This window comes from Brachycentrus maculatus, unplaced genomic scaffold (assembly GCF_059751285.1).
Source record: "Brachycentrus maculatus isolate JH-2025_06_01 unplaced genomic scaffold, ASM5975128v1 h1tg002038l, whole genome shotgun sequence".
Taxonomy (NCBI): domain Eukaryota; kingdom Metazoa; phylum Arthropoda; class Insecta; order Trichoptera; family Brachycentridae; genus Brachycentrus; species Brachycentrus maculatus.
In genome coordinates, this window is record NW_028282577.1 from 2738 (window position 1) to 27834 (window position 25097).

General features: G+C 37.2%; 1 protein-coding gene across 1 annotated transcript; it reads right to left on the reverse strand.

Moving 5' to 3' along the window:
- Positions 1–859: 859 nt before the first annotated feature.
- On the reverse strand, positions 860–1645 carry LOC148298443 (splicing factor 3B subunit 4-like). The gene is given in 1 exon segment (XM_088276871.1): positions 860–1645. A coding segment is annotated over 1 exon segment (585 nt). The 3' UTR covers positions 860–1060.
- Positions 1646–25097: the final 23452 nt, after the last annotated feature.

A 25097-nucleotide genomic window follows, 5' to 3' on the forward strand; every position in this document is an offset into this window, starting at 1 on the left:
TTTTCCATCCTTTGTTTGCAAACAAATAATAAACTAATTAATGTTTGGATTCTTAAAAATAGATAATAATTATTAAACAAGTGAGTTTGCACATATTCGGCAGCTTTGAGATTCTCTAAAACATTGATGCAAGTTGGACTTAAGCAATGTGATAATTTAAACTATATTATTATCATTTATTCGTGCTCTTAAATCCTAGAGAGCTACGGAAGCTGGTCCTTATTTTATTATAAGGGTCCTCTGATTGCTTGGGCTCTGCGAGTCTCCTGTTGAGATCGCTTTGGTAAAACGAAATAGAAGTAGATTTTTTAGACTTCTTTGATGACCAAGTATCATTAGTTTTCATAAAAGTGTCATCTTTCTTGACACTGTTTCTCTTTATTGGGGTTCTGAGGGATGATAAAAAATTGAATTTCTTTGAAATGCCTCGGTCAGCTATTCCTCCTTAGTTCGATCTGATTTACAGAAAAAGGTACATTACATAAAAGTCTCTTCCTGAGCCGTCACCAATATAATGAAGAGGCCTACCTTAAACGCCAGTATACGATTTTCTCCTGCTGGTAACCTTCGAGCCAAAAGTGCCAATCTAAAATTTGCCATGGCCTTAAAGCCTGTAGCCGCGATAATTTCCACCATTATCAAAATGTATATATGAGTCTCTTCCTGTACCATCTGTCCCATAATGGGACTTCTTGGCTGAGAGTTAAATTGAGCTCGACTACATTTCAATACTTTTATTGCAATTTAATGGACCATAAAGGAATTAACATTTTTAGGCAATAATAAATGAAGGATGATTCCTAAAAAATAGATTCATGCAAACAAAATATCAAGGGTTCGGAAGGGGAGGCATCGGAGGGAGTTTTAAATTGGGCATTTTTTTATTTAAAATGTCAATAGATTGCATCGGATGTGAAATTAAATTTGGACTTATTCCACCTCTTGCTAACGGAATCACAGGAGGCATAGAAGGAGTTCTTGACAATTTATCGCCAAGCAAAGGAGGAGGAGGGTTGTTGAGAAGCAAAGAAGGCATTTTATTGGCACTTGAAGGCTTGTTTTATGCGAGCAACCTTTCTGCATATGTCCCGTGCTTCTCCCCTTTCGCATCCTTCTTTACTGCGTACTCCGCTCGAATTTGCCTTCCTGAGAAAAACTGTCCATTCATTTGGGAAATAGCCAAATCGGAAGAGTTGAAGTTATCAAAGCTGACAAAGCCATGCCCCTTGCTGCTTCCGTCTTCAGTATCCCGAACAATTTTGGTGCTGATAATCATGCCGAAATTACTAAAAGTATCATACAACATTTTTTAATCCACTTAAGAATCGAGATTACCGATGAATAAATTGGCCCCAACATCCTGAGCCCTTTTGTCTTGAGATGCCTTATTTACTTTGAGCGGCTTTCCATATAATTTGATCATGTGCATAATTTTAATCGAGTAGTCAGCATCTTCTTCACTTTTAAACTCGACAAAGCCAAAACCTTGATGCTCGTTACTGATCTTGTCTCTAGGAATGTGAACATTGACAACTGGGCCACACTGGGTAAACAGCTCCCATAGAATATTCTAATTGACTTTCGGATCAAGGTTCCCAGCGTAAACCGTGGCTTCTTGATTCTTTTCGTACATCGACTGAATCATCGTCATTGCTCTCTCTTATATACTGCTATTATAGTTTATTTTATAATGATCATTGAGTTATCAAATTCACAAATTCATTATCAAATCAGTTGCACACTAAATCCTCCTCTACGACACATTTTGTATCTTTGACTCGATATCCTTTTTCGCAAACGAGACATTGGTCATTTGTCCAGTCATAGCAGTTTTGGAATTTGCAGCCGCCATCAGAGAGCACATAGTCCGCCTTACATTTCGAACAAACGTGGTTATCATAGGCTTCACAACCTTAAATTTCGCATATTCCTCCCTTGAGCTTATAGTGGGGAAGGCAATTGATGCACTTTTCTCGTTCGTATCTCAAACAGCCACTTTATATTTTCTGGCACTCCCTTTTGTCAGTGAGATAGAATCCGCATTCGCAAGTCATGCATCCGAAGTCATTCAGAGATTGGCAGTTCTCAATGTCGCAGTTTTCTCCATTTCGCTTGAAAGGAGCCCAACATTCCTCACAGTTATGGCTTTAGTTTTCCTTTTTACAGCCCAATATGATATTGTGTTTGCATTCATCCACAATCAAGCTATACTCAGGTCTGCAATCAGTGCATTTTGTATAGTCTTTGCTATATTAGCGGCAGTTCTTGGCTCCTAGCCTGCACGTGCCTGATAGCAGTATGAAGCCATTTGCGCAATTCACGCAATTTGATTCCTTATCCTTGACCAAGCATCCCTTAATCTGAGGCTAAATACTGACGACCGCAGATTCAATAAAATTGCACCTAAACTCACTCAAGTGGTAGCCTAAAATAAACACTATAAGTACCTGGCTCACATTCCGCACATTCATTGACCCATTTGTATGTTTTGCAGCCCTCAATGTATTCTGGCTAGATGCAGATGTTTTTTGAGTTGGCGACCTTGTGAGGCCCACAGTCCAGGGTCTAGGCAGAGGAGAAAACAGAAAGCAAGAGCATGCTTGTCGCAATTGCAAAGAACTTCATGGAATTTAATTATGTAGAAATCATTTAAACGGTGTTTAAATCTAAGATGTATTTTAAATAGCTCTAAAAATATAATGCATTCACGCATTTGGAGATTCTACGTCCGGGAAGTTTATTCTCTCTTTAAAAAATCAGCAGGACATTTATATGAATCCTCACACTTTTCTGTATTTCCCAAACATTAGAGTGTCTTACAAATATATGCATTTATTAAATAAGACAAAAAATGCGAATTTATTGAGATAAGAAGAAGTAAATATCATTGAAGTAGGACACTGTTTCTTGTTGTATTTCGTAGGAGTAATTCCGGATAGTTGTTCAAAAGGAAATTTCTGTGTATCTTGAGTTTTGTCGTATCATGCACCAACTCACAATTCTCTCCAAATGTGCACCAGCCGCTCTTCTCAAACTGCTGGCAAGCTTCTTCAACTTAGTCCTCAGTCTATTGGGATCGGCATTGGTTTGGAGATGACAAAGAGAAATCAACAGTCGAAGGAAAGCTGAATCTTGATTTGTCCATGGGGTCAGTCATATCGTCCAGGAAATCCTCATCTGAAAATGTGACGGTATGAGGGGCATCTATTTTCAAGGAGCAGGCACGATTCATTTGTATTATCCATTATAAACCACAATAATTAGTGGCGTTTCAAACTGTATCCATTGACTATAAATAAGGCAGAAATGCCGAAAGAAGAGAGTAATGCGGAAACAACCTTATCGCTATGAAAAGTGAACATTATCGGATACAAACATAGAAAATTCTTAAACGACTTGTAAATAATCCAACATTCTCATCAGTCAACTCTTTGGTCTATCAAATCTGATGTTTCAAAGATGCATCAACGAATATGCACATGCTTATACACATACTCATATTTATACTCATACATTGTATTTATCAGAGCTGCCAATAATATAATTACCATGCTACATTCAATGCCGTTGCTGCCAGCTAAAAACGAGAAGCACTCTGCCAGCATCAATCATATTTATAAGTCGTCATCATTGGCCACGAAGACCAAACTCAATCAAAAGGAGATTATAAAAGAGCGTTTGAAATCAGTATTGTCCAGCAATCAAATTGCTGCCCCTTCGGAGGATCGGCTGAGTGAGCTGAACATCAAGCAAATTGACAGGCTCATCGAAATATAAAAAATACAGAACCTGCTGCACGAAAACAAAAACGGAATCAAAACTGTCCATATCAGACTCTTGAATAAGTCATAAAATCAGCACCCGAATATTTACCAAGGGAGCTTCATCGCAAAGATCAACCGGATCGCTTTGAAGAGAAATATCAGGCATGTCAGTTCTGAAGAGTTCGACGAGAAAGCTCTGACATCCTACGAGCGCAGGGAAAAGGATCGTTTGATGCAACATCGGAATCTAAGGTTCGTCAAGGAATATCTGGTAGATCGCAAAAAGAGGGACAAGTTGAGCTATGAGGAGCTCCAGGAGAAGTCAATAAGCAGCATATCCGATAAAGTTAGCCAGTTCGAGTAAACATTCGCGTAGAAGAAGTCTGCAGTTCGATCGAAGACTCAGACGCTACAAAGATATCGGAACACATAAAACAGCATATTATCATCCACTCGCTGGTTCAACGGAATGTCAACCTTCCACATTTCCCCAGAGCAGCAGATCTGCAGAATCGGCAAACTGACTTGGAAACAAACCATGCGGACGAATGCCAACCAGAATAATAATAGTGCGTTGCATAGCCAAATGCAGACCTTGTCAACTGAACCCGAGTGCTTCTCCGAAAATTATGGTCGGGATTGCAACAACAAGACAAAACATGACTGCCCACCAGAGAACTCTATTACGCATAACGCTGATCGTAGCTTTTCCTCAATCGATAAGCATGTAACAAATGATAGTAACCTCATTGGCTTCGATGGCCTCATAGGCAACAAGAGCGTCATGAATAATTATAAAATTGAAGGCTACCGAAGAAATCAAAAGGCATGGAATCAGAGAACAAAGTCTCGGAACTGAGACTCCTGCTATGAATTTATATCAAATTGAGCCATATAATAGTATTATTTATTGATACATTTGCTTTATAGAATGCACAGGGTTCTTTCGCCAATTAAAAGTCAAAGATAAGCATAATTCACGAATGCTATACATCCACTTATTTATCGCTGCATTTATTAAGTGTGAATTCATTATTAAAAGCATGCAAGGGATACACACTGATTAAGCGCTCCCCCAACTATACTTATTGCGCATCGAGCATATTCAGATGGAAGTGAAATTTCCTTGTAGATTGCAACTTGAGATCGATGGTAAACCAATTATCAGGCCAATCGATGTGCGGGCATTGATACAAAATGAAGGTAATAACAATAGGAATAGTAGCAATAGGAATAGGAATAGCAGTAAGTAGTTAGGCAATACACAAATCAATAATAATTCACCTAGCCACCAATATGTGCACCCAATAAGGCAAACAGTGACAGTATCGCAATTGAGCACAGCAGATCATTTTACAATGTTCGTATACTTGCTGACCACATAGCGTCACAAGTATCCGGTTGGTCAAATTACACTCAATCACTCTCTGCTCGATAGCAACTCATAAGTTGATCATTGTTTGATTATAAGGGTGGAAAAGTGTGTAGATCCTGATGCTAATATCAAAATTAAGGTATTGCACGAAGGTCTTACAAAGAATCATGGGAATAGTCTGAATCAATCAAAGGAGAAGAGTTGTAATTAAAATAAAACGAAATCTAAATATGAAATGAGTCATCAAACAATCAAAGATTGCCATAACTTTTAAAGACCTCACGGCAATAACTTGCACTTCAAGTAGCACTTCTCCTGGAAGAAACATGAACAAACAAGCTACCCCAGTTCCATTCAGGTCGAAACCACAATCATCAAGTCGAACCATAATCCGGAACTAACACAAATCCACACAGATCCCAACCGCAAAAGGACAAATCAGAACAACAAACTAATTAAAAGAGACCACAACAAAACTCAACACAAAGACTCACTGTTTGAAAACAATTAACGAGAGTAAATTTCAAGGCTCTCTAAGCTACGATACAGCAGAGATAGATAAATAACAAGAAGCAGAAGATTAAATGGGCCACAATTGCAAACCTCGAGGAATCGAATTGACCATCCCGATGCTGATAATAAGGAACAATAACTGGATAATGCATATTCATGCCACTCGACTAGCAAACTGTAGCATAAGCTGCGTGCGGAGTCCCAGAGCGCATAACGTTAATTTCAGAAGAGGCTGGCCCTGTAGAACAATGAGGGAGAGTATAAGCTCATGTTGCTGAAATATCGACTCAAATGCGAGTAAGCGCACAAGCAGCTCGCAGACAGAAACGAATAATACTGTGACCTCCTCACCAAGTACCATTAGTTAGAGGGATTGCTGCACCAACAAACTGGCGGCTTAAACAATAGTGCCGATTACCAGGAGGTTATCACCAATATGCAGACCCAGATTGAATTAGCAAGTAGAGACATCAAATAACTGCACAATACGAAACTTCTAAAGCATCAGGCAGAATCGAAATAAACTAAACTCTCGTTATAACTGACTATCAGATAGTTACAGCAAAAACTAGCAGCTGAGAAATCATAGTCCTCAGCTAAAACTATTGCATTAACCGCATAACAATCAATTCAATCACAATTGAGGCACGAACCATCGATGTCCACTAACAGTATTAATTTGGAGACATTACAAAAATGCGAAGCTCAGAATAAGCAATTAGAAGCCAAACTAAAGAACCTCGAACACCACAGACTATAGAATGACAACACAATGCAATAGTTGAATCGAAAATTGAGTGCATTCCAGAACTAATCAATCAAATGGCAAGTGGAAAAACAAAACCTATAGGACAGGGTCAAAACATATGTTTACAGCGAAAGTTTGCTCACCAAAAGGGTCAACCAACTCGACCATACGATCAGGGAGAATATGAAGATAATTGAGTAGCATCGAGCGGCATAGAAGCAGCGAGAAAACGATAAGCAGAAAGATGAGGGATCGGCTAGGATCCGGGAGCAAAAGCGCATTGAACTAATCGATAGTATTAATGCAGTTCTCAACCAAAAGTAGGAGCAGCTCCATAGATTGTTTGAAGATCAGGATAGAGTCAATAAATAATTGAACTAATGCAAAACCGTAAAGAATTAGTATGAGTAAATCATCAAATAGGCCAATACCCGAATTCAAAGAAATGAGGGAGACCTCAGAAAGTACAAGAGTGAGCTTCAGCATTCTGCCAATAGCATCAGGACACAATTACACATGATTAAATAACTTGAAAGCAAATACGCAAGTAAATAGCAATAGCTTGCAGCCATAAACAGCAGTCACACTCTTAGCGAGGAGGTCCTCACTAAACAAATCGCATTCACCAGAAGCGAAAATAACAAAATAAAGAGCCTCCTCGAACAGTAGATTTATGTCAAATTATAATGCGAATCAAAGCTGCAATAAGTAGTCATGGAAAGAAACGCGTTGCTGGAACAAAGCAAGGCTGAAAGGCTAAGCAATGACAATATCGTAAAGGAGTGGAAGAAGAGCTGTGAGCAGTATCAGATAAAATGCGAAGAGTTGGAATAGTAAATTCAAGCGAGCAATGAGTAAGCCGAACTGATCGCCATGAAAGAGAGGGGCTATGTGCAGACAATCTCATAATACTCATCCACTGAAAATGAATATGAGCAGATCATTGTGAGATACTAAAACTAATTGATCGGCTCCAAGCAAGAGCATCGCTAACTGGTGAATCGGCTTTCCTCCCTCAAATCTGAACTTGAGGCATCGAACAAATAGAAGTAGGGGATTAAGCAACAGCTTGCACAACTCAAAGGTGTGACCATATCTCAGGCTACACTGCTCGATGAGTTGAAGAAAGCTAATCAGCTTCATCGCGAATAGGCTGCAAAAGCAGTCTAAAACTCAAGAACCTTACGAAACTAAATCAATGAAATGAAGAAATAAAGCGATGCGCATAAAAGACTGCTTTTATAGACATCTGCAAATGCAAAAGAGTTATCATAGCAGCAGAAAATAATATCGATGGCGTTGCTGATTATCGAGAGAAGTCAAAAGTTTAAGTCAAGCTTAGCCAAAGCTATCAACGAATAAGCCAATAAACAAGAGAGAACCAAAAGGATTAAAATGGAGGATGTGGCTCAGAACAAACGAGAATCTATGGAAGGTAAAAGAGATGTGACTTCTATTAAGCGAGAGAGTATGGCTTCGAACAAACTCAAAATCCTCGATGCCAATCTTAAATGCCAAGATAATTATCATATTGGTCGAGTATCACTCAGGCCTCATATCACATAAGCCTGGCTATCGAAAAGAAATTTAGGCAATCTTAAAGACTCATAGTTATCTGAAATGTTGAGCCACGAGCAATAAATACTAAACTGTCTTACAGGTTTACTTGCCAATAGCAATGAGATATTTTCAAACATGTTGATATAACAACAGCGCATCAAGGCAAGGGCAATTGAGGAATTGCACTCGAAATTCCGGCTGGAGGAAAAGAAACTAAAAAAGTAACTATCTATTGCGACAGCCTCCCTAAGCGAACAATAGAAAGTGATTAAAAATGTCATGTCTAACTCAAGAGGATAGAATAGAGAAGTTAGTTACAAAATAGCAATAATGCGAGAAAACATTAGAAGCTAATGCAGTAATATCGCCTTCTTGAGCAACAAAACGAAGCATTGGCTTAAGAGTGCGATATATTGCACGGATAAATTCTGAAATAGAAGGAGCATAATACGAAAATTGCTGACAATGCAAAGAATAGTATCAATCAGCTTGAAAACAGTTACGAATAATTGCACTAGAAATACACAAGCCTCCAAATTCACAACCAAGAGCTTCAGCATTAGAAGTAAGGCCTCCAAGAATAAATTAATAAGCAGATGCATGATTTGGAAAGGGTTCATCAAAAACTCAGGGCCAGCTGCCAGTAAAACTTAGAGGACAAGGAAGCTCTCAGATAAGCCAAGACTAAAAATAAACAGTATCTGGAGCAAATTAGACTACTCGAGCTAAAATCTTACGAGTATGAACAACATCACTAACAAACAATATCTCAACAATCGAGCAGATCGTTCGCATCCAAGACATTCATAGACCTTTTGCAAAAATAAAAGTAAGGACTTGCAAGCAAATTGGCAGAGCATCAACTCAAAATGGCATAACTCTAAAGCTAAAACCTTGGTATTATACAAGAGCTGTAATCCCAACCCAACCCAAACCCTATCCCCAACCCCCCAACCCCAACCCCAACCCCAACCCCAACCCCAACCCCAACCCCAAAATAATTAAAGATATAGCAATACGAAGATACTCTCATCAAATATAAGAGCAAGCATGATGAAGCCAATAAATAGATCAATAGGCTGCATAACATCCTTCAGGATAAGTAAAACCAATTAAAATAATAGTAGAGCAAATATAAGAAATTGGATAGTTTGCATATCAAGCTAAGTCAAGACCAAAATAATAATTTTTAAAAAGAGAGTCAAACCGAAAAGATTCATAGGTAACTCGAAGATAAGATGCAATCTTTGAAAGAGGACTATGAGAAAATCATACAATAGCTGATATTCACTCAAAATTCACTCAAATTTGCCAATGCTTCAGTTACAGCTCTCAAGGATTCAAATAAACATGAAATCTAAAGGCTCACAGGGCAACTCCACAGCCAAATCAGTGAAAATGGCAATCTCAAAAATGAAAAGCAGTTGCTCATACGCAAGATGGAGGAAATTAACGAATAACTGCTCCTGAAAGAACAAAAATTATACGATCTCAAAGTTTAAGCGGAGTCCCTGGGCTAAGAATATGAAATAAATGTAAAAAAATTGTTGAGAACCCATTAAAAGAATTAAAAGAATACAGCCAACAGATACTAATCGATGTGCTAAGACTATGAGGATAAGATCGAAGAGCTGGAAAAACAATTGAGAGGTCAAGCTAGCAAAATAAACGAAAACATGGCCATAAGGTGAGTCTGACATTATATTATAAGCAATACGATTTAATTTTAGGATAATTGATAAATAATTGTTTGCTAATAAGACCTATCAGTCCATATTCTTCCTTTTTTTGACCGGCTTGGATCTTTCGAATTTCTCCTATTTTCGCTGGTTGATCGTTTAGACTGTTTAGAGGTTCTCCTCGAGAGTCTTTTTGATATGTTCACTGAAGAATTTAATGATCGACCCCATCTTGCTCACAGGAATTCGCAAAGAGTCTTCGACTTCTTCGATCCCAAAGAAAGGTTTCCTTTTCGGCCAAAACTCATCGACGCTTATCCAATCAGTCAGCATCAGCTATGGACTTATTTTCATCATGAACAGCATCCTTGTCGTGAAGCGATAAAGCGTGATTGTCAAATCATTGAGATAGTTGAGTTCGCCATTCGCATCTTTGGTTTGCAACCACTTTTTTATTTCGGCCAGGTTTTATTTTTATTATTTTGTCAATTCCTCGCGATAACTCTCATCCAATCGAAATTCCTGCTAAAATGTTTTGGCTTAGATAGTCTCATAGAGGTCAACTAATACGCTGAGAGGCAGGCTTTTAAATGGCTCTACCATGAGTTCCTTTGCATTTCTATCGATGTTCGCTTTTTTCAGGAAATCCTACAGTTTAAGTTACTTGAAGGGTTTCAAATTTTTACAGTAAAACATTATGAGTTCGAGCTGACCTAAGAGTGTTTTGAGATATTTGTGAAATTGGCCAACACTTTTTTTCTTCGTTGAAATCAGGAACTTTTATATGTATGACCGTTTGCTTATGCTTTCCAGCTGATCCTGAGGTATAGCTTAAGTAATCTTCAGAATCAGTAGACTCTGTTCTCCAGCAAAACTCACAGTTTACAGTTTGTCGCGGTTCGATTCAATGAGTTTCTTGCTGGAGAAATATTTGTCGACCAGCACCGATTGTAGCTTATCAAGAGGGTAGTTCGGAGTCTTGATTCCGTATTCGACTGAGATGCTTGAGTAATTTTAAACGAGCTCCCACATTTCCTTCTCTGTGCAGGAGGCAAGTTTCTCGGGTTCAAAATTCGAAATATTCATAAATATCTTGGTTTCATTGTTGAACAGGGGATCGTTTCTATACTGCCGAATTTTATTTATTGTATGCAGGATTTCTTCGTATATTTGGTTGTACTATTCTGCCTTTGTCCTCAACAATGCGAGCATTTTGAAGCCTGCTAAGTTTTGGGGGCGCTCACGATCAGGCAAGAAGTTAGCAATAGGATATTTCTCATAATTGTCCTCATCAATGAATTCAAGCATGCCTAACTAGTTGCATCGATCCTTGAAAAGAGTTTTATCTCTGGCCACCTCATTCCATCGTTCCACAAATCTTGCGTACATTTTAGTCATTGCCTTTTTATCAATGCTTTCGTAGTTATCGATCCACTTTAGGAATCCTATGCAGCTGGCTTCTTCTCTACTTATCTTGAAGCTCGTGATTTCGATGACTTTGGCGGCAAATTGAAATAGGATCGAATCCTTACGAATTTATTAGAAAGCATTCTGCTTCTCAATGACGAACGAAAGAATAGGATGGGTCTTTTTCAGAGACTCTGAATAGTCGTTCTTAAAGCTCTTTAGTGTGATCCTGCTTGTGAGCTTCAAATGTCTGATTAAGGGATACTTGATGAAATAATGATCGGGCTTGCTTATTTACTGGATTAAATTCGAACCATGATTGAGTTATTCTTCCCTGAGGCTGAAACACTATTGAATTAGTTTAGCTTTTTGTCGGCCCCCAACATACGATATAATCTACTTTTATATGATTTCCTCCAGCCTATCTCGATGAAATGCCACCTTCAATCCCATATCTTCGCGGCGCTAAACTGGATGGAATTTTTCATGATAGTTCAAGACTATTGGCAGTAATTTTGTTATGATGCCAAGCTTCCATACCAAAAACTGTTGCCCCTCAATTTGTAGCTTTTGTGATAGGTCATTATTGAATGCTTGGATTACATTTCTTAGTTAGATTCTCCATTTATTTAAAGGTACCCCAAATGTTTTTTAAACTTACTCCTAACTGATTCTATTGGTTGATATAAGATAGTCCCAAAATGTCGTTATTATAATGAAGATGAACTTGGAGCCAATTTTGTGGATTCTTTCATTTTCTTCTTGATCCTTTACAATTTCTTACGAATCTTTTCCGATTGTAAACCCGCAAAGCTGGACATTAACATTTCCGAACTTTATCGTTTTTTTCTACCTGATTAGCGAGAGCTACTTTTCCATTTCAGCTCTTATGATCGGCCTTGCTCCTTCATTTAATCTGGTATATATGTGTTCTTTCCCTCCGATTATTTTTTTACACCAAGAACAGGTACTTTCTTCCATGGGTTTCATGCAATTCCCGATCTCATAAATATAGTCGCATTAATTTGAACAGTGGTGTAAATTTTATGTTTTATTCGCTTGTAAGTGCGTTTTAATTGTCCTTGCCGCTAAATTTTACTTTCCACATGGCAAAAACCTTTATTGAATCCACTAGGAATAATTGGGCACGATTTGCCCATGCATATCAAAGAACACCTAAATTAATGGGCACTTTATAAAGCGGCAAGCTGTAAAAAAATTGATGATTTCACACTAAAAGAGCTGTTCGCTTTGAAATTCCTAATGACTCATTTCTTTTTTAAACTCGAGTTACGGGCTGATTTGGTTGGTAAGATATCCTCGGATCAGTTCCAATTAGAACAAGTTGTTATGCTGCATGATGTCTTCTCTTTCACTTATTTATTTTTCTATTTCCCTGATATCTTCCTCCGGGCAGATTCTATTGTAGCAGTTGACTAATAAGAAGTTGAGAAATTAGAACTTGTTGATTGGGTTTTCAAAGGATTTCCGAATTATTTCGTGCAATGTCTCCATTTTGCGATGCCCACTATTTCTGAATTCCTCAATAAGAATTATGGTTTAAGAGTCTTTTGCATGAGGAGGAATAAGGAAGCCTACTCGCTTTACCTATAGGAATTACTGGCAAAGCAGTATCCATTTGCACTTCGATTTAGTTATGTATTCTTACCGTATTTAATCTGGGTGATTATACTTCGAGATTAAATTTTTAAGCAGATAAATCCGAAGTTGCTCTGATAACTTTGAGTTGCTACATAATATAGTGTCAATGCTGAGTATTTGCTCCGATATGTCATTTTATTCGAGAGCATTCAGATAAACTTCGACGAGATAAATTTTGCAGAATTCAACACTCATAAGCTGTTCAAATTTGTTTTGCTTTGAATGCTCTTCGTAGATTTATTGAAACTTTGAGAGTAAAGCGGATTATTACTGCTACTCAATATCTGTGAACCCGGAATTTATGAAATTTCCGAAGGCAACTGAAAAATTGTCTTGAAATGTGATATAGTCAAGGAATGGTTGCAAGCTTTAAGGCGGACAGCTCGCGAACTACCATTTTTATTCGTATGTCAAATCAATAAAATCTGAGAAAATATGTTCGAACAGCTGCACTCCGTTGTTCGCGAAATCTGCTGACAGATTGGCCAATTATATGAAATTTTGGATACAATCGTTTTCTTACCTTTCATTTTTAATCCATTGTGGATACACTTCGAGGCTGAGATATGCGTCAATTTCTTTGGCATACAACTTGGATTTCTAATTTCGAATTTTCTTCAAAAAGGAATTAACTTTGCCTTCAAAGCTGATATTTTATATTTATAACTGCGCAAATGACCAAAGCAATTCCTATTGTTACTATTCATTTTTGCTGATATTACCGAAAAGGTCGAGGAGTTTTTTGCAGATTTTAAGTTGGCTTGGCATTTCGATATTGTAAGCTTGGAATAGAATGCGGATCTTTTGAAGATGGAAGTATGCACTGCTGAAATTATGCAGATATTGTTTTGGTGGGATTTTTTTCAGAATTTCGGGCGTAATAAACATTTTTGATTCATATTCTTTCATCATTTTTGTGCAAATGCTGATTAGTTTTTCGATAGGGTCACCTGATCTTTCATTAAAGCCATCATTGAACGAGGCTTATGAGGCGCTGTCATTTGTAAATAAGGCCAGTAATTAAAGTTGATGACTAAATAGCTGCCTATCCGCCAAAAATATGACAATTTGTTCATATAGCTCAAAGTCTTACAATTCCTTTATAAAATGCAATGCGAGGGATGCAAATTTCTATCTGTCGATATTGGTTAGATCTTCGTAGGCGCAGATTAGAAAATCGTGAATATACAGCCTCTCAATGTATTTAAACCTATCACCCATAAAATGAACAATCTAGGGTTGCGAGATCAACTCTTTTTATAAAAATTTGGACTTTACTTACTCCAATAGAGTGCGAGACGAAAACTCGTTTTAGGAACCTTGGCTCCTTAATTGAAGCATTTTTTTTGCTAAAGGTTCGATCTTATTTGTTTAACTTTCGGTGCGGCAGAACAGAAGTTATTTGGATTTGGAAAACAGGGGCATAAAGAATTTTTGTATTTTCGGAAGCAAGTTTCCCTAAACTGCAATGCTTACTGCTTCAGGATCAAGGTCGGCTTTATGCAAATCGAGCACCCTTGAAAGCAGCCATTCGTATTACTTCTCGCAATTCCCGATTATTGTATTGATTATTTCCTCTCCGCTCTTTTGGTAGCCGAAAGAGTAGAGCAGCGACTATTTTAAGATAAAATAAGTGAATGCGACTAACCTTTTGTTTATGAAAGATATGACATGCTACTCTATGGCCTCATAAACGCTCGAACAGAAACTGGCTTCATCCTTCATGAGCAGGAGAAACTCATAACTTACATTCTTATTCTTCGCCTCCTCAATTACATAGTCTAGGGCCTTCGATAGGAAAAATTATGAAGACTCAAGCTCGTGCGCTGCGATAAAAGCTTCCTCGTTTTCCCTGAAGTTGAAATTCTGCAGGCACTTCACGTAGAGATTGCTGATTTCGCCAATTTGATCAAAGCGGAATTATTTGATCAGTTCGTAGATGTTATCGACTTGCAAGAGGCGCTCTGTCTTGTTGGAGATGCTCAGATCTTCGATGAAGGCTTGTCTGAATTGATGCAGGTAACTGATGTTGATCACGTTAATTTTCTCATTTATGAGCGAGAATCTTGAAATTTGTATTATTATGATTATCCTCTTGGACTGGGTGATGATCTTCATCCCTTAGCAGATAAAAAGCAATAAGTCTAAGTGTTGGTTTTATCTCTCGTAGTTCACTATCACATGCAAATCTGTGATCGAAGCGTCGTTTAGACTGCTCTCAATTTCTTGTCGAAGCTCCTTTTACCCTTTCACTGAGTTCAGCCGAAGTTTATGAGTGTGTGCTGTGCAAAGATGATACTCGTTCACTGAATCCAAACTCTGGTCGTATGTATAAATCAGCATATTCTCATTGGAGTTTTTAATTGCGCTTATTTTGGCTGAGTTTTATTGCATTTGGGACAAACTCTGTCTTTGCAATGTTAGATCATTATCAATTTAAATTGAATCTCGCATTTATTCTTCGTGATACATTCTTTCTTCATTAAAGTTGGAAACATTGTGTAATAGCTTAAAGTTTTCATCTGAACACGGATCTTATTCGATTTCGGCCAGTAACTTCAGGGCTTCGTCAGAATATTTGCGGTCGACATAACCGTATTGCAATGCAATCCTGAAATCTTTCGTCGAATTCCAAAGCAGTTACTTTTTAATTAAGTTAATTTTCTCTTCATTCGAAGTAACATCGCTATATTTGAGGGCCAATGTGACAATAGATTACTCGCAGCAATTGAGGATGAAATTTTATTTCTTCAGTCGAGTTTTGGAGCTCGTACAGAATCCTAATAATTCTTCGAGCCATTCCTTTATGATGTCAATAATTATTATTTATTTCTCTGAGGTCACTGATTTTAGATTCAAGTAATGCTTTTAGAATCTATTAAGAAAGGCTAAGTCCGTATCGGCAATATTAGATTCATCAATGTAGACAATGGCATTGAAGTCTTTATGTACCAAGCATTTCGGATTGAGATTAGCGCCAACTGCAATCCTGCAGTATTTCTTGGTGCCAACTTAGTAAAAGGACTTGTTGAATAGATCATACAAGGAAGTTTCGATGGAGCTGTTTATATCTTTAAAAGTGAGAATGTTTCCACGTGAAATGTGGGAAATGATCAGCGAAGTGATTTCTAAGTTGTACTACTCGCTTGATTTATCATTGGCGAAAGTGCTGCCGTACATGCATATCACATTTCTTTCGATGTTATTTACTTTGAGGTTGCGGTTTATTAATGGGACCAAAGCATCTCCATGAATGATGAGCAACAGGCATCTTGAGCTCGGGCTTTCAAGGTTGCAATTGACGATCTCAATGGGGCTTATTTTCTTAGGCTAGTAATCTTTGATTTCACTCACTTTGTAAAACAGCTCAAGGCTTCCAGGCTGCCCGTCGAAATTGATGGAAATGGCTCTGAAGATAGCTTGGTCGATGTCTTAATCTTTTTAGATAACTCTTTCACACACGTACTTAATATAGCAATAGAAATCCCGAAGGCCGAAGAATCCATTCATTATTTCTAGTTTATCCCATTCTTCTATAAAGGTATGATAGAAGCCGGCGAGTTCTTTGAATCTTTTCTACATAAAATTCGTCGGTTCCTTTTTGTATGTCTGTAGTATTTTGCAAGCAGTCTCTTACAATTATTTGCGGTCCGGGGTCGAGCGCGCCAAAATCAAAAACCGAGACATCTTCGATGCATCCAGCTACCAGTTGCTAATCCCGATAAAGCAGATCTACCTATTATTAGTCTCGAGTTAGGCGTGAAGGACTTTGAGAGGGTTATGAACAGATTTTTCAGCCAGCCCGATCTCATCGAAGTATATGCAATTTTCAGGGGCAGGATAGGACTACTGTTTATCTTTAAATTTTAATGCGAACTATCTTTTCGATTGCTTCACTTTCTCGAAGACTTGTTCAATGCCCTTCGATGTGCAAGCTTATGACCCTTGAAAATAGACCATGTTGAACTCGGGGAGTTTCTTACAAAAATCATTTTTTGAATTGATTCCTCTTAAGTTTGAAGCCAGCATGCGAATCGACAGGGACTTCGAGTTCCCAGGATTGCCTATTACGAGCACTGGTATTTTGTTCATCAAGCAGACTAAAATGACGAATACATTTTCTCTTAATGCTCGATTGAGAGCAATTTTTTCACTGGGCAGAGTCATTCTTGATACATAATCATTTTCTTCATTTTCGAAGATCTGCTGAATCGTTGTGTTTTTTATAGGCAAAAGCTTCTCAATTAGACTAAAAAGCTCGAGACGCTCTTTGTTTTCAGAAAGCCTCATCCCGTAGCAGAATCCCAAGCTGAGGACTACAGCTCTTTATTTATCATCAAGTTTGTAGTTGGGGTTCGATTGTTCCTATTTACTTTTATTCTCGATTCTATGCTACTTTTTGCTCTCTTTGTTTTTGGGCATGTATTTTAAAAACCAGCGCACAATTTAGCTGAATCGATACACATCTCTCAGACTGACTGAACTAATTTACTTGTGCGCTTTCAAAAATTAATGAATCGTTGTGATGGTATGCACTAAATTTGCGTGGTTCTTATACTTCAAATTTTCGATCATTTTAGAGATGTATGCGGAGTTTTATCGATCTTGGAGCTGTTGATAATCCCACATGACGGAAATGAGAGACTCGGGGGGTAATTTGACCTTGAAGGCCAGTCTATCGCTTGCTATTTTGGCAATCTTCTTTAGGCCTGGACTTTTATGCTTGGCTATTTTTTTCAAGCGGAAGGGGTTGTAAGCAGCAAGAAACACCAAGTTATCAGGAAATGGTCTTCCTTGGAAACGACGGTCGATAATCATCTCTTTAATATAACTCAACTCGTCAGTTGTATTGAATTAATCGAAAAACACCCAAATTTTGCTGTTGGCTTCGCTTGCTTTCGTAAATATCTATTGGGCCCACTTCTCGAGTCTTTCTTCATTGATCCCGGCATGCACATTATAGCAGAGGAAGACACCATCAAAAATAGTTTCTGCCAGTATCTTGATGAGTGCTGTTTTGCCCACTCCTGACTCCCCCATCAGAACGATAGGTAGGTTTGCTCGCATTCTTTGAACCACCAGACACATTTTGAAAAAATTATCAAGAGTAAAACTATAGGATTTGAGATTTGGATCCAACTACTTTAAAGATTAAAGATGCTGTTTTTGATTTATTCCCTTGCTTTGGGCTTATCTTTTGTCGAAAACTTGAAACTTTTCACAATTCGACAGTCGATGGATCATCGTATAAATTTATATCTCCTGGCTGTGCCCCTTCAAATTGTTCAGGGCGTTTTCGCCAAATAAATCATGGATCTTATTCAGGCTGTTCATAGAATTGACCTTGGCACGAATTGAGGCATCCGTTTATTGGCTGAGCTTGAATGATTTTATGGGCAAAGGCACTTTCTCATCGTTCAAGTAAACGAATTGGAAACCTTACTTATCGTGTGTTGGCAAGATTAAAAGTGGAAAATCTTTTAATTTATCCCTAAAGTCCAACTTTCCATTGTTCGACCTGAATTAATTCGTATTCTTTGTCTCCTCCAAGAATTATATCGCGTTTCTTATCGATATCTCCATAAACGACTCTCTGACTCGATTCAGTTCCAGTATTTTTACCCGATTATGATCTTCATTCAACAGATCTACATTGAAGAATATCGAATTCGAAAATGTCGACACATACTCAAAAACAGCCTGATGAAATATTTGTATAACCTGAATGTTGGTGGGACTTTCAGGTTTCTCAAAAAGTGCCGATCCAGCAGATATTTTATTCTGTCTGTGGAGATTCTCTATCTGTTTTGGTAAGCAGTGTTATGGAATTACACATAAGATATGTATTGTTGTCTATTCAGCTCTTTGTTTTCAAACTTATCCAGATAGAGCATTATAAAGTGCTATTTTTCATCTTCTATATCGATATCTAAGCTCTGTAGGCTAAAGTCCTTGAGAAGCACAAATTTGGATCCTTCATCCCGAATCATCCTTAAGATTTAATACTCAGGTGCGAGTAAATCCTTGTTCACTTCTTCCAAATTAAAGCTGATGATGTTTTATATTTCTATGCATATGCTGACATTCTTCGGTAGAAAGTTGAATCCCTGGAAATTAAACGCCTTAAAAATAATGATTTGTGACAAAAACACTTCGAGCCTTCGCTTATTTTCGACATGTCCGATCTGAATTAGTAAAACATCTCCTTCCTTTAAATCAAGTTTTGTAAGTCTTTTCGAGAGATTTGCGAAATTGGCGTTACCGCAAATTAATAAATACTTAATGCTGCTCTTCTTTTCTCGAGCCTTTTTCTCAGCGTAGTAGGTCTTTCCCTGGCCTGGACAAATTGAAGCAATTAGTTAAACATTATTGAGAAGTCGAACAAATTTAGCTTTTTTGTCTCCAATATTGACCAAACATTTTTTGGAAACATTGAAGATTTATTCCCTGCAAAGATGTATGTAGACTTTTTAGACGATGCTCCGATCAATGAAGCATAATTGCGCTTTTTTTAGTTATTTGTTATTATTTTCACAATTTAGTTTAGGAGGTCACAAAATTTATGCTGCTTCTCAATCGACAGATAATGAACTGCCAGTATGTAATGTTTTTGGGATTTTTTTAGGATTGCCCGCTTCAGAAAGCACTATATTGTTTCGATCGATGTCTATTCCTGGCAGTACAAGATCTCATTAATTTTCGGGAGCCTTTCCGATTCTGCCAAATAACAGTAATATTAGGACTATTCTTTGCAAGTGATGAGCTCGATGGGGTAATTTATGGAGCTGATGTTGCTTGAGTCTCGCTTTATTGGAGATATTTTATCCAGAATAGCTTCAATTGCGTGTAACTTTTAGAGAGGATTGCTCAAGACTCCAGAATTCGGCATGACTTCTTTGTAGGCAAAATCGAATTATGACTGTGATATGTCAAATAGATCATGCAATTCAGGGCAGAAATCACCTTTCGCCAGCCTCGACAAGAGCAGGTAAAATTACTCGCCCACGAAGTGTGTCAAGATGTAAGAGTTATCATAAGCTTTCATAATGTTCGTGGTCCACTCCCGAGAAATTTTCGTAAAATGTTCCAAAGTTTCGTCGAGTTATGATTAATCCTTATCTTAAATTTGAATGGATTTCTCGATTTTTTCAGGATCAAACCCATAATCCAATAGCTATTTAACTTGAGAGTAAATCTTTTATATTTTCTGGAAAAACAACAGATAGTTTTTCAGCAGTTCAATGATGTTGAATGTTTTTTCATCCTCTATTTTTTATCTCCTTGAGTCTGTGACGAGCAGTAATGACTTATCTTTGTAGCTTTGAAGAGTCTTAATGTTTAAAACTCTCTCTTTCTTCTTGTCGAAGGCGCTTGTAATGATCTGGAGTTACAGGGAATAATTTTAGATTTTGAGAAAGACGCTCGATTTGTTAAAGATGTCGACAATATCATATTTGAAGCTGGTCTCGCGATTCTTTGACTCGTCGATTTTTTGTTAAATCATTTGCAAATTGCAGAAGCTGTCTTCGATAGCTTCAGACAGAAACCATGCCCTTTATTTATGCTCTTCTTTAAATTTCATGATAAATTCTTAGAGATCCTATGAGCTGATCAGAACTTCGTGATAGAATAGCACAGCTTCGAAACTTTTGACATGATCAAGTCTCAAGATGCTATGCTCTGTGTCATTAATGTATTCCTTGAGGTCTTAGGTGATAGAGGCATTAATTTTGTTTCGCTAAATCATCTAGAACACCTTGCTACACTCTTCCCATTTCAGTAATATTTGAATTTCTTCCTCTTTGGATTGGGAGAATGGAAGCTTCATGAGCGCCTCAAACTCAGTTCGAGAGTCTGTTAGTTCATGATAGAAAGCGAGCATATCATCAATGCAGTCTCCAAGGTTTTATAATTTAGCGAGCAAGTTTGAAAACCAGGTTTAGTTTTACGGAGTTTTCGTCTTATTGTTTATAAATTGCAGCCCACTCAATATTAGTCTCCATTTCTCTAAATTCTATGGCTCCAATTCTTCCATTATAGCATTTATTCTTTCAATTTGCGACGGATCCTCGATCAGTTAGTTTATAAACTGCTTTGTATTGGAACTAAAGGCTCGAATATATTTTTTATAGGATAGTTACCCTTTAAATAGTTTGGCGACCAGGCTTTTGAGATATTATTAACAACTCTGATATTATGCCTACAACTTTTCATAACTGTCGACTGCATCAGGATCCCATATCTATGTCTGCAAGAGAATTTGGAGATGATTGCTTTTCTGTGCCATTTTATGGTATTTCTATTCAGCCCAGTCGCACAATTTAATTGTGGGGAACGACTCTATAATTTGCTCAACTTAAACTGCTTAATTTTCCATGAGTTGTCCATTGTAAGAGCGTAATATTTCAGCCAATAATTGATACGCTTTCTTGATATCGCACGCAATGCCCTTTTGCTTTTGGGCAGCTTTGTATAACTTTTCAATTTATTGAGGTTGGTCATCTTTGGACCTTTCATACTCTATGTTTAATATCCGTTCGATGAAGTCTTCTTCAATTTAAGATCGTTCGAGCCGTTCGATCAAGCCCTGAACAGTATTTCCAAAGTATCGACGATGTTTGTACTTCATATGTTGAATTTTTGATGGATCTTGCAATATAACTTCAATGATTTTTTCTCTAATTTATTCATCGGCCTCAGTTTGATTTCTAAATAGTGACTCGTAAATTCTTTAGGTCATTATCTCGCTTTTAAATTACTTGAGAATGCTTTGAGCTATTGTTTATTTTTATGTTTAACTTCGCTTTTGTAATTAATGGCAAACTTCCATGAAAAGCTGCTCTTTGATTTAAGAATTTTTCAGGATTTTTATTAGTTTAAAAGCTTATTGATACTTCGTTTTCTTGTTGACAAATTTATCAATGAAAACAAAAGCTAGCTTTTCGAGCATTAGTTTTTGGGTGACACTTTTATTCGCAACATAATCGATGTCTAAGAGGATGTCAATTGAAGGGTCTGTCTTATATGATTACCATTTTTTAATGAGATTGTTGAAGAATAATTCATGGTTTGTTGGATGGTCTTCAGAGGGAGAGGGATGATATATTTCCTATAGAATTTATCTTAATCTTTTGTCATCATGCAGCTCCCTCTCATTAAAGTAGAAACGCACTAGTTATTCTTATCCACCTATCATCGGCATTTATAATATTTTACGTAGAATCTCGCCTTTCTGTTTTGGATTCCATTACTTTAACTGCGCTTTGATGATGTAATTTATGTAGTCCTAAATGAAGTGGGGTAGCTGTGCATGCAAGCTAGACAATTTTGGCTTGCGATGTTTGATAATATCCATTAGCTTTAATAAATCCGGTCTCAGCATTTTCAGTCTTTTTTGCTTAAAAATAACTTAGCAATGCCTCAGAATATTTTTGTGAAGTTCTTTTGAGATAGTTTGATTTTATTCGGTAATTCTATTTAAAAATTTTATAAATGCTTTAAATTACTCTGTATTTTCATTGTTGTATTTATTTGATGTTATGCGAACAATGCTGAATTAGAGCTGGCCATAAAGAAATGATTATGGAATTTTCATTTTATGAGTTTAATTTTTGAGCAAATGATAGTTTTCGCATGGAAAATTATCCAAGAACTTATTCATATATTTAGATATTTTCCCTTTCATCGCTTCCTATTTGAGGCGTTTCTACTGCTCCATCATCAGTATAATCAACAAGAAACACTTCTAACCTTCATTCCAATTTTATATTTTGTGTTGGCATAACTTCAAAGAGAGTTCCAATAACTCAAAGCTATCAGCTTTTGTTATTATATCCGACCTATCCATATAGGAATAATGCTTATTATAGCCACTACTACCGCCACTGCCACCTTGAGGCTACTCTTCATATAATACTATGGGAACCTTTATTATTTGAGATAGCCCATTTAACCTTCCCTCTTGTCCCAACATCCTGTGAGTATCCGAATTTTGATGAGTATATTCAATTAAGTTAATCAATGCCGATTTAGAATCGATTGGTTTAATTTTTAATTCGCTCAATCTGTCGCTTACATTAGTTATATCATCGATGTTGAAGTTAACCTGTTGCAAATATCTAAAGAGCTAGTTTCGCAAAGTATCATTATCTTTTTTTAGGTTTAGTAAAGCTAATAACAGTCCTGCGTCTTGGAATTCCTTGGAGACATAATCGAATTTTGTTATATATATATATATTTCTGCGGATTTAAATTAATCTGCAATGTTCCATCGGATCCGAACAAAAAATTTTTAGCCGATTACAAGATAGAGGATGAGGGTTTTTAGCATTTGAAAGTGTACACGTTGCTCCTTGATTCAATATAAAATATTTGGCAAAGAACATTTCCTAGTTTATATGATACAGACAATTTATAACTTTTCTTAGCATCATAAAGAGGATAGTTTGGGTCAGAGAACACAATGATAATAATGCGTTTCCAAACATCTGAGTTAATATTTTTTGTTTTGTTTTGTTCCATTTTGATTTTATTATCATATTATTATTATTATTTTTTCGATATCTCGTTGTGTAAAGAATTGTTATATTGCGGTTGAGGATGATTCTGTGGAGGATTGCTATATTGCGATTAATGGCTATACTATGACTAATGGCTAAGATATGAATGCTATTGATTATTCGGGCCGAAACATGTACTGATATTGGGTCGTTATTTACCTGCAGCTGCTTCAGCACAGGCTTAATTATAGGGCTATTTTTGTGAATAATACTCCTTAGACTTGATACTTCCATCATTCTATTATTTGAGTTAATGAGACAGAGATATGGATGGAATCTTCTCTTAATCAGACGATGGGTATCCAACATGTGAATGAAGAGCTACTAAGTCTTCAATAATCAAAGATATTCTCCCACTCCCCATTTTGCTTTTTTGCATAGATTAGTTTACAAATTTTATCGCTTCAGGTAGTTTTCCTTAGATCACATATTTTAAAACTCTAGATATGTCTTCTCGAGTAAAATCAAGAATTCTCATTTCTTTGATGCTTCGAGTCTCACTATGAAACAACTATTGCACGTACCAATCGAACAATTTATTCATAAACTTTGTTATTTTAGTTTTATCAATGTTGTTAATAAGAAATCTGTTTACCTCCTTCGAAGCTGGGCCATGCCTTTTAGATATGGGTAATAAGTCATCAATGATATACTATTCAATCTTTAGTTTTGCTTCCTTCATGAATAACTTCAAGTTTGTAGGGACGAAATATGGAAAGCCACCTTAACAGGGATACTCTTTATCCATCTGTCTTCAGCAATAATAATATAAACAAGTGACTCCGAAATTATAATTATATATCAAATTATAATGCATCCGGTAATTAAATTTCATGAGCTCACCATATAAATGGCATAGCATATAAATGGGAGGGCATAACAAATATATTAATATAAATGAGCGATCAGAGTTGGATCCAATACTTTTCAATGTCTTCGTCTAAAATATACTCCCCAAACTTGGCTCGCACCTCTGCCTCCCCGCCTTGCTTCGCCACTTTCACAAACTTCCTTAAAACCCCCATTTTCTATTATCGGAATCGGCTGAAATTGAACCCAAACTGCGTGGCAACTCTCAAGTGAGTATAGTAGTCGTCTAAGGATTTTTTAGCAGTCCCAACTTTCAAGGCAGCCTCATCGAGCGTATAGAGCCTTTTCCCATACTCATCAGGAGTGTCGTACAAATTACGCCACCTTGTGACCGAGTCCATGGCTTACCCAATTGTCCGCTATTTCATCTTTTTACTAGCTTGTTTGCACAATCCAGCTTTCTCTTAGCTCTAATCCACCATTTCTGAGCAGAAGAGTACAGCAGCTTCTCTGATTTAAAAATTATAGAGTGTTAATCTGAGAAATTTGGTGCTTCAAAGTGATTTACTCTTGAAACGGGTAGACTCCAAGGTATTGATTGACCCGATCGGTATAGTTAATATAGAAGATTTGATTTCCGTCATGAATGATTCCCCTTGAGTAAGCGGCTTCCATAATTTAGCGGACCCTCAACTACTAGTTGGCGATATCATAGAGCACAATGCAGTCTAGTGATCTGTGGTGGACATTTTATTTGGTCAGCACTATTCGGAATGGCACAGCAGAGAGCCTAGTGAGGTCCCGAGAGACCTAGTTGCATAGATTGAAGGATTGAGTGTTCATTATTTGTTGGGTGTTCTGTTAATTTGTATTTATAAGTGGATATTCTTTTATTATTATTAGTAGATTTGTGTTCTGAATAATTATGAGCCAACATTATTACCATCAGAAATCAAGGGGTTGGGGTTGGGGTTGGGGTTGGGGTTGGGGTTGGGGTTGGGGTTGGGGTTGGGGTTGGGA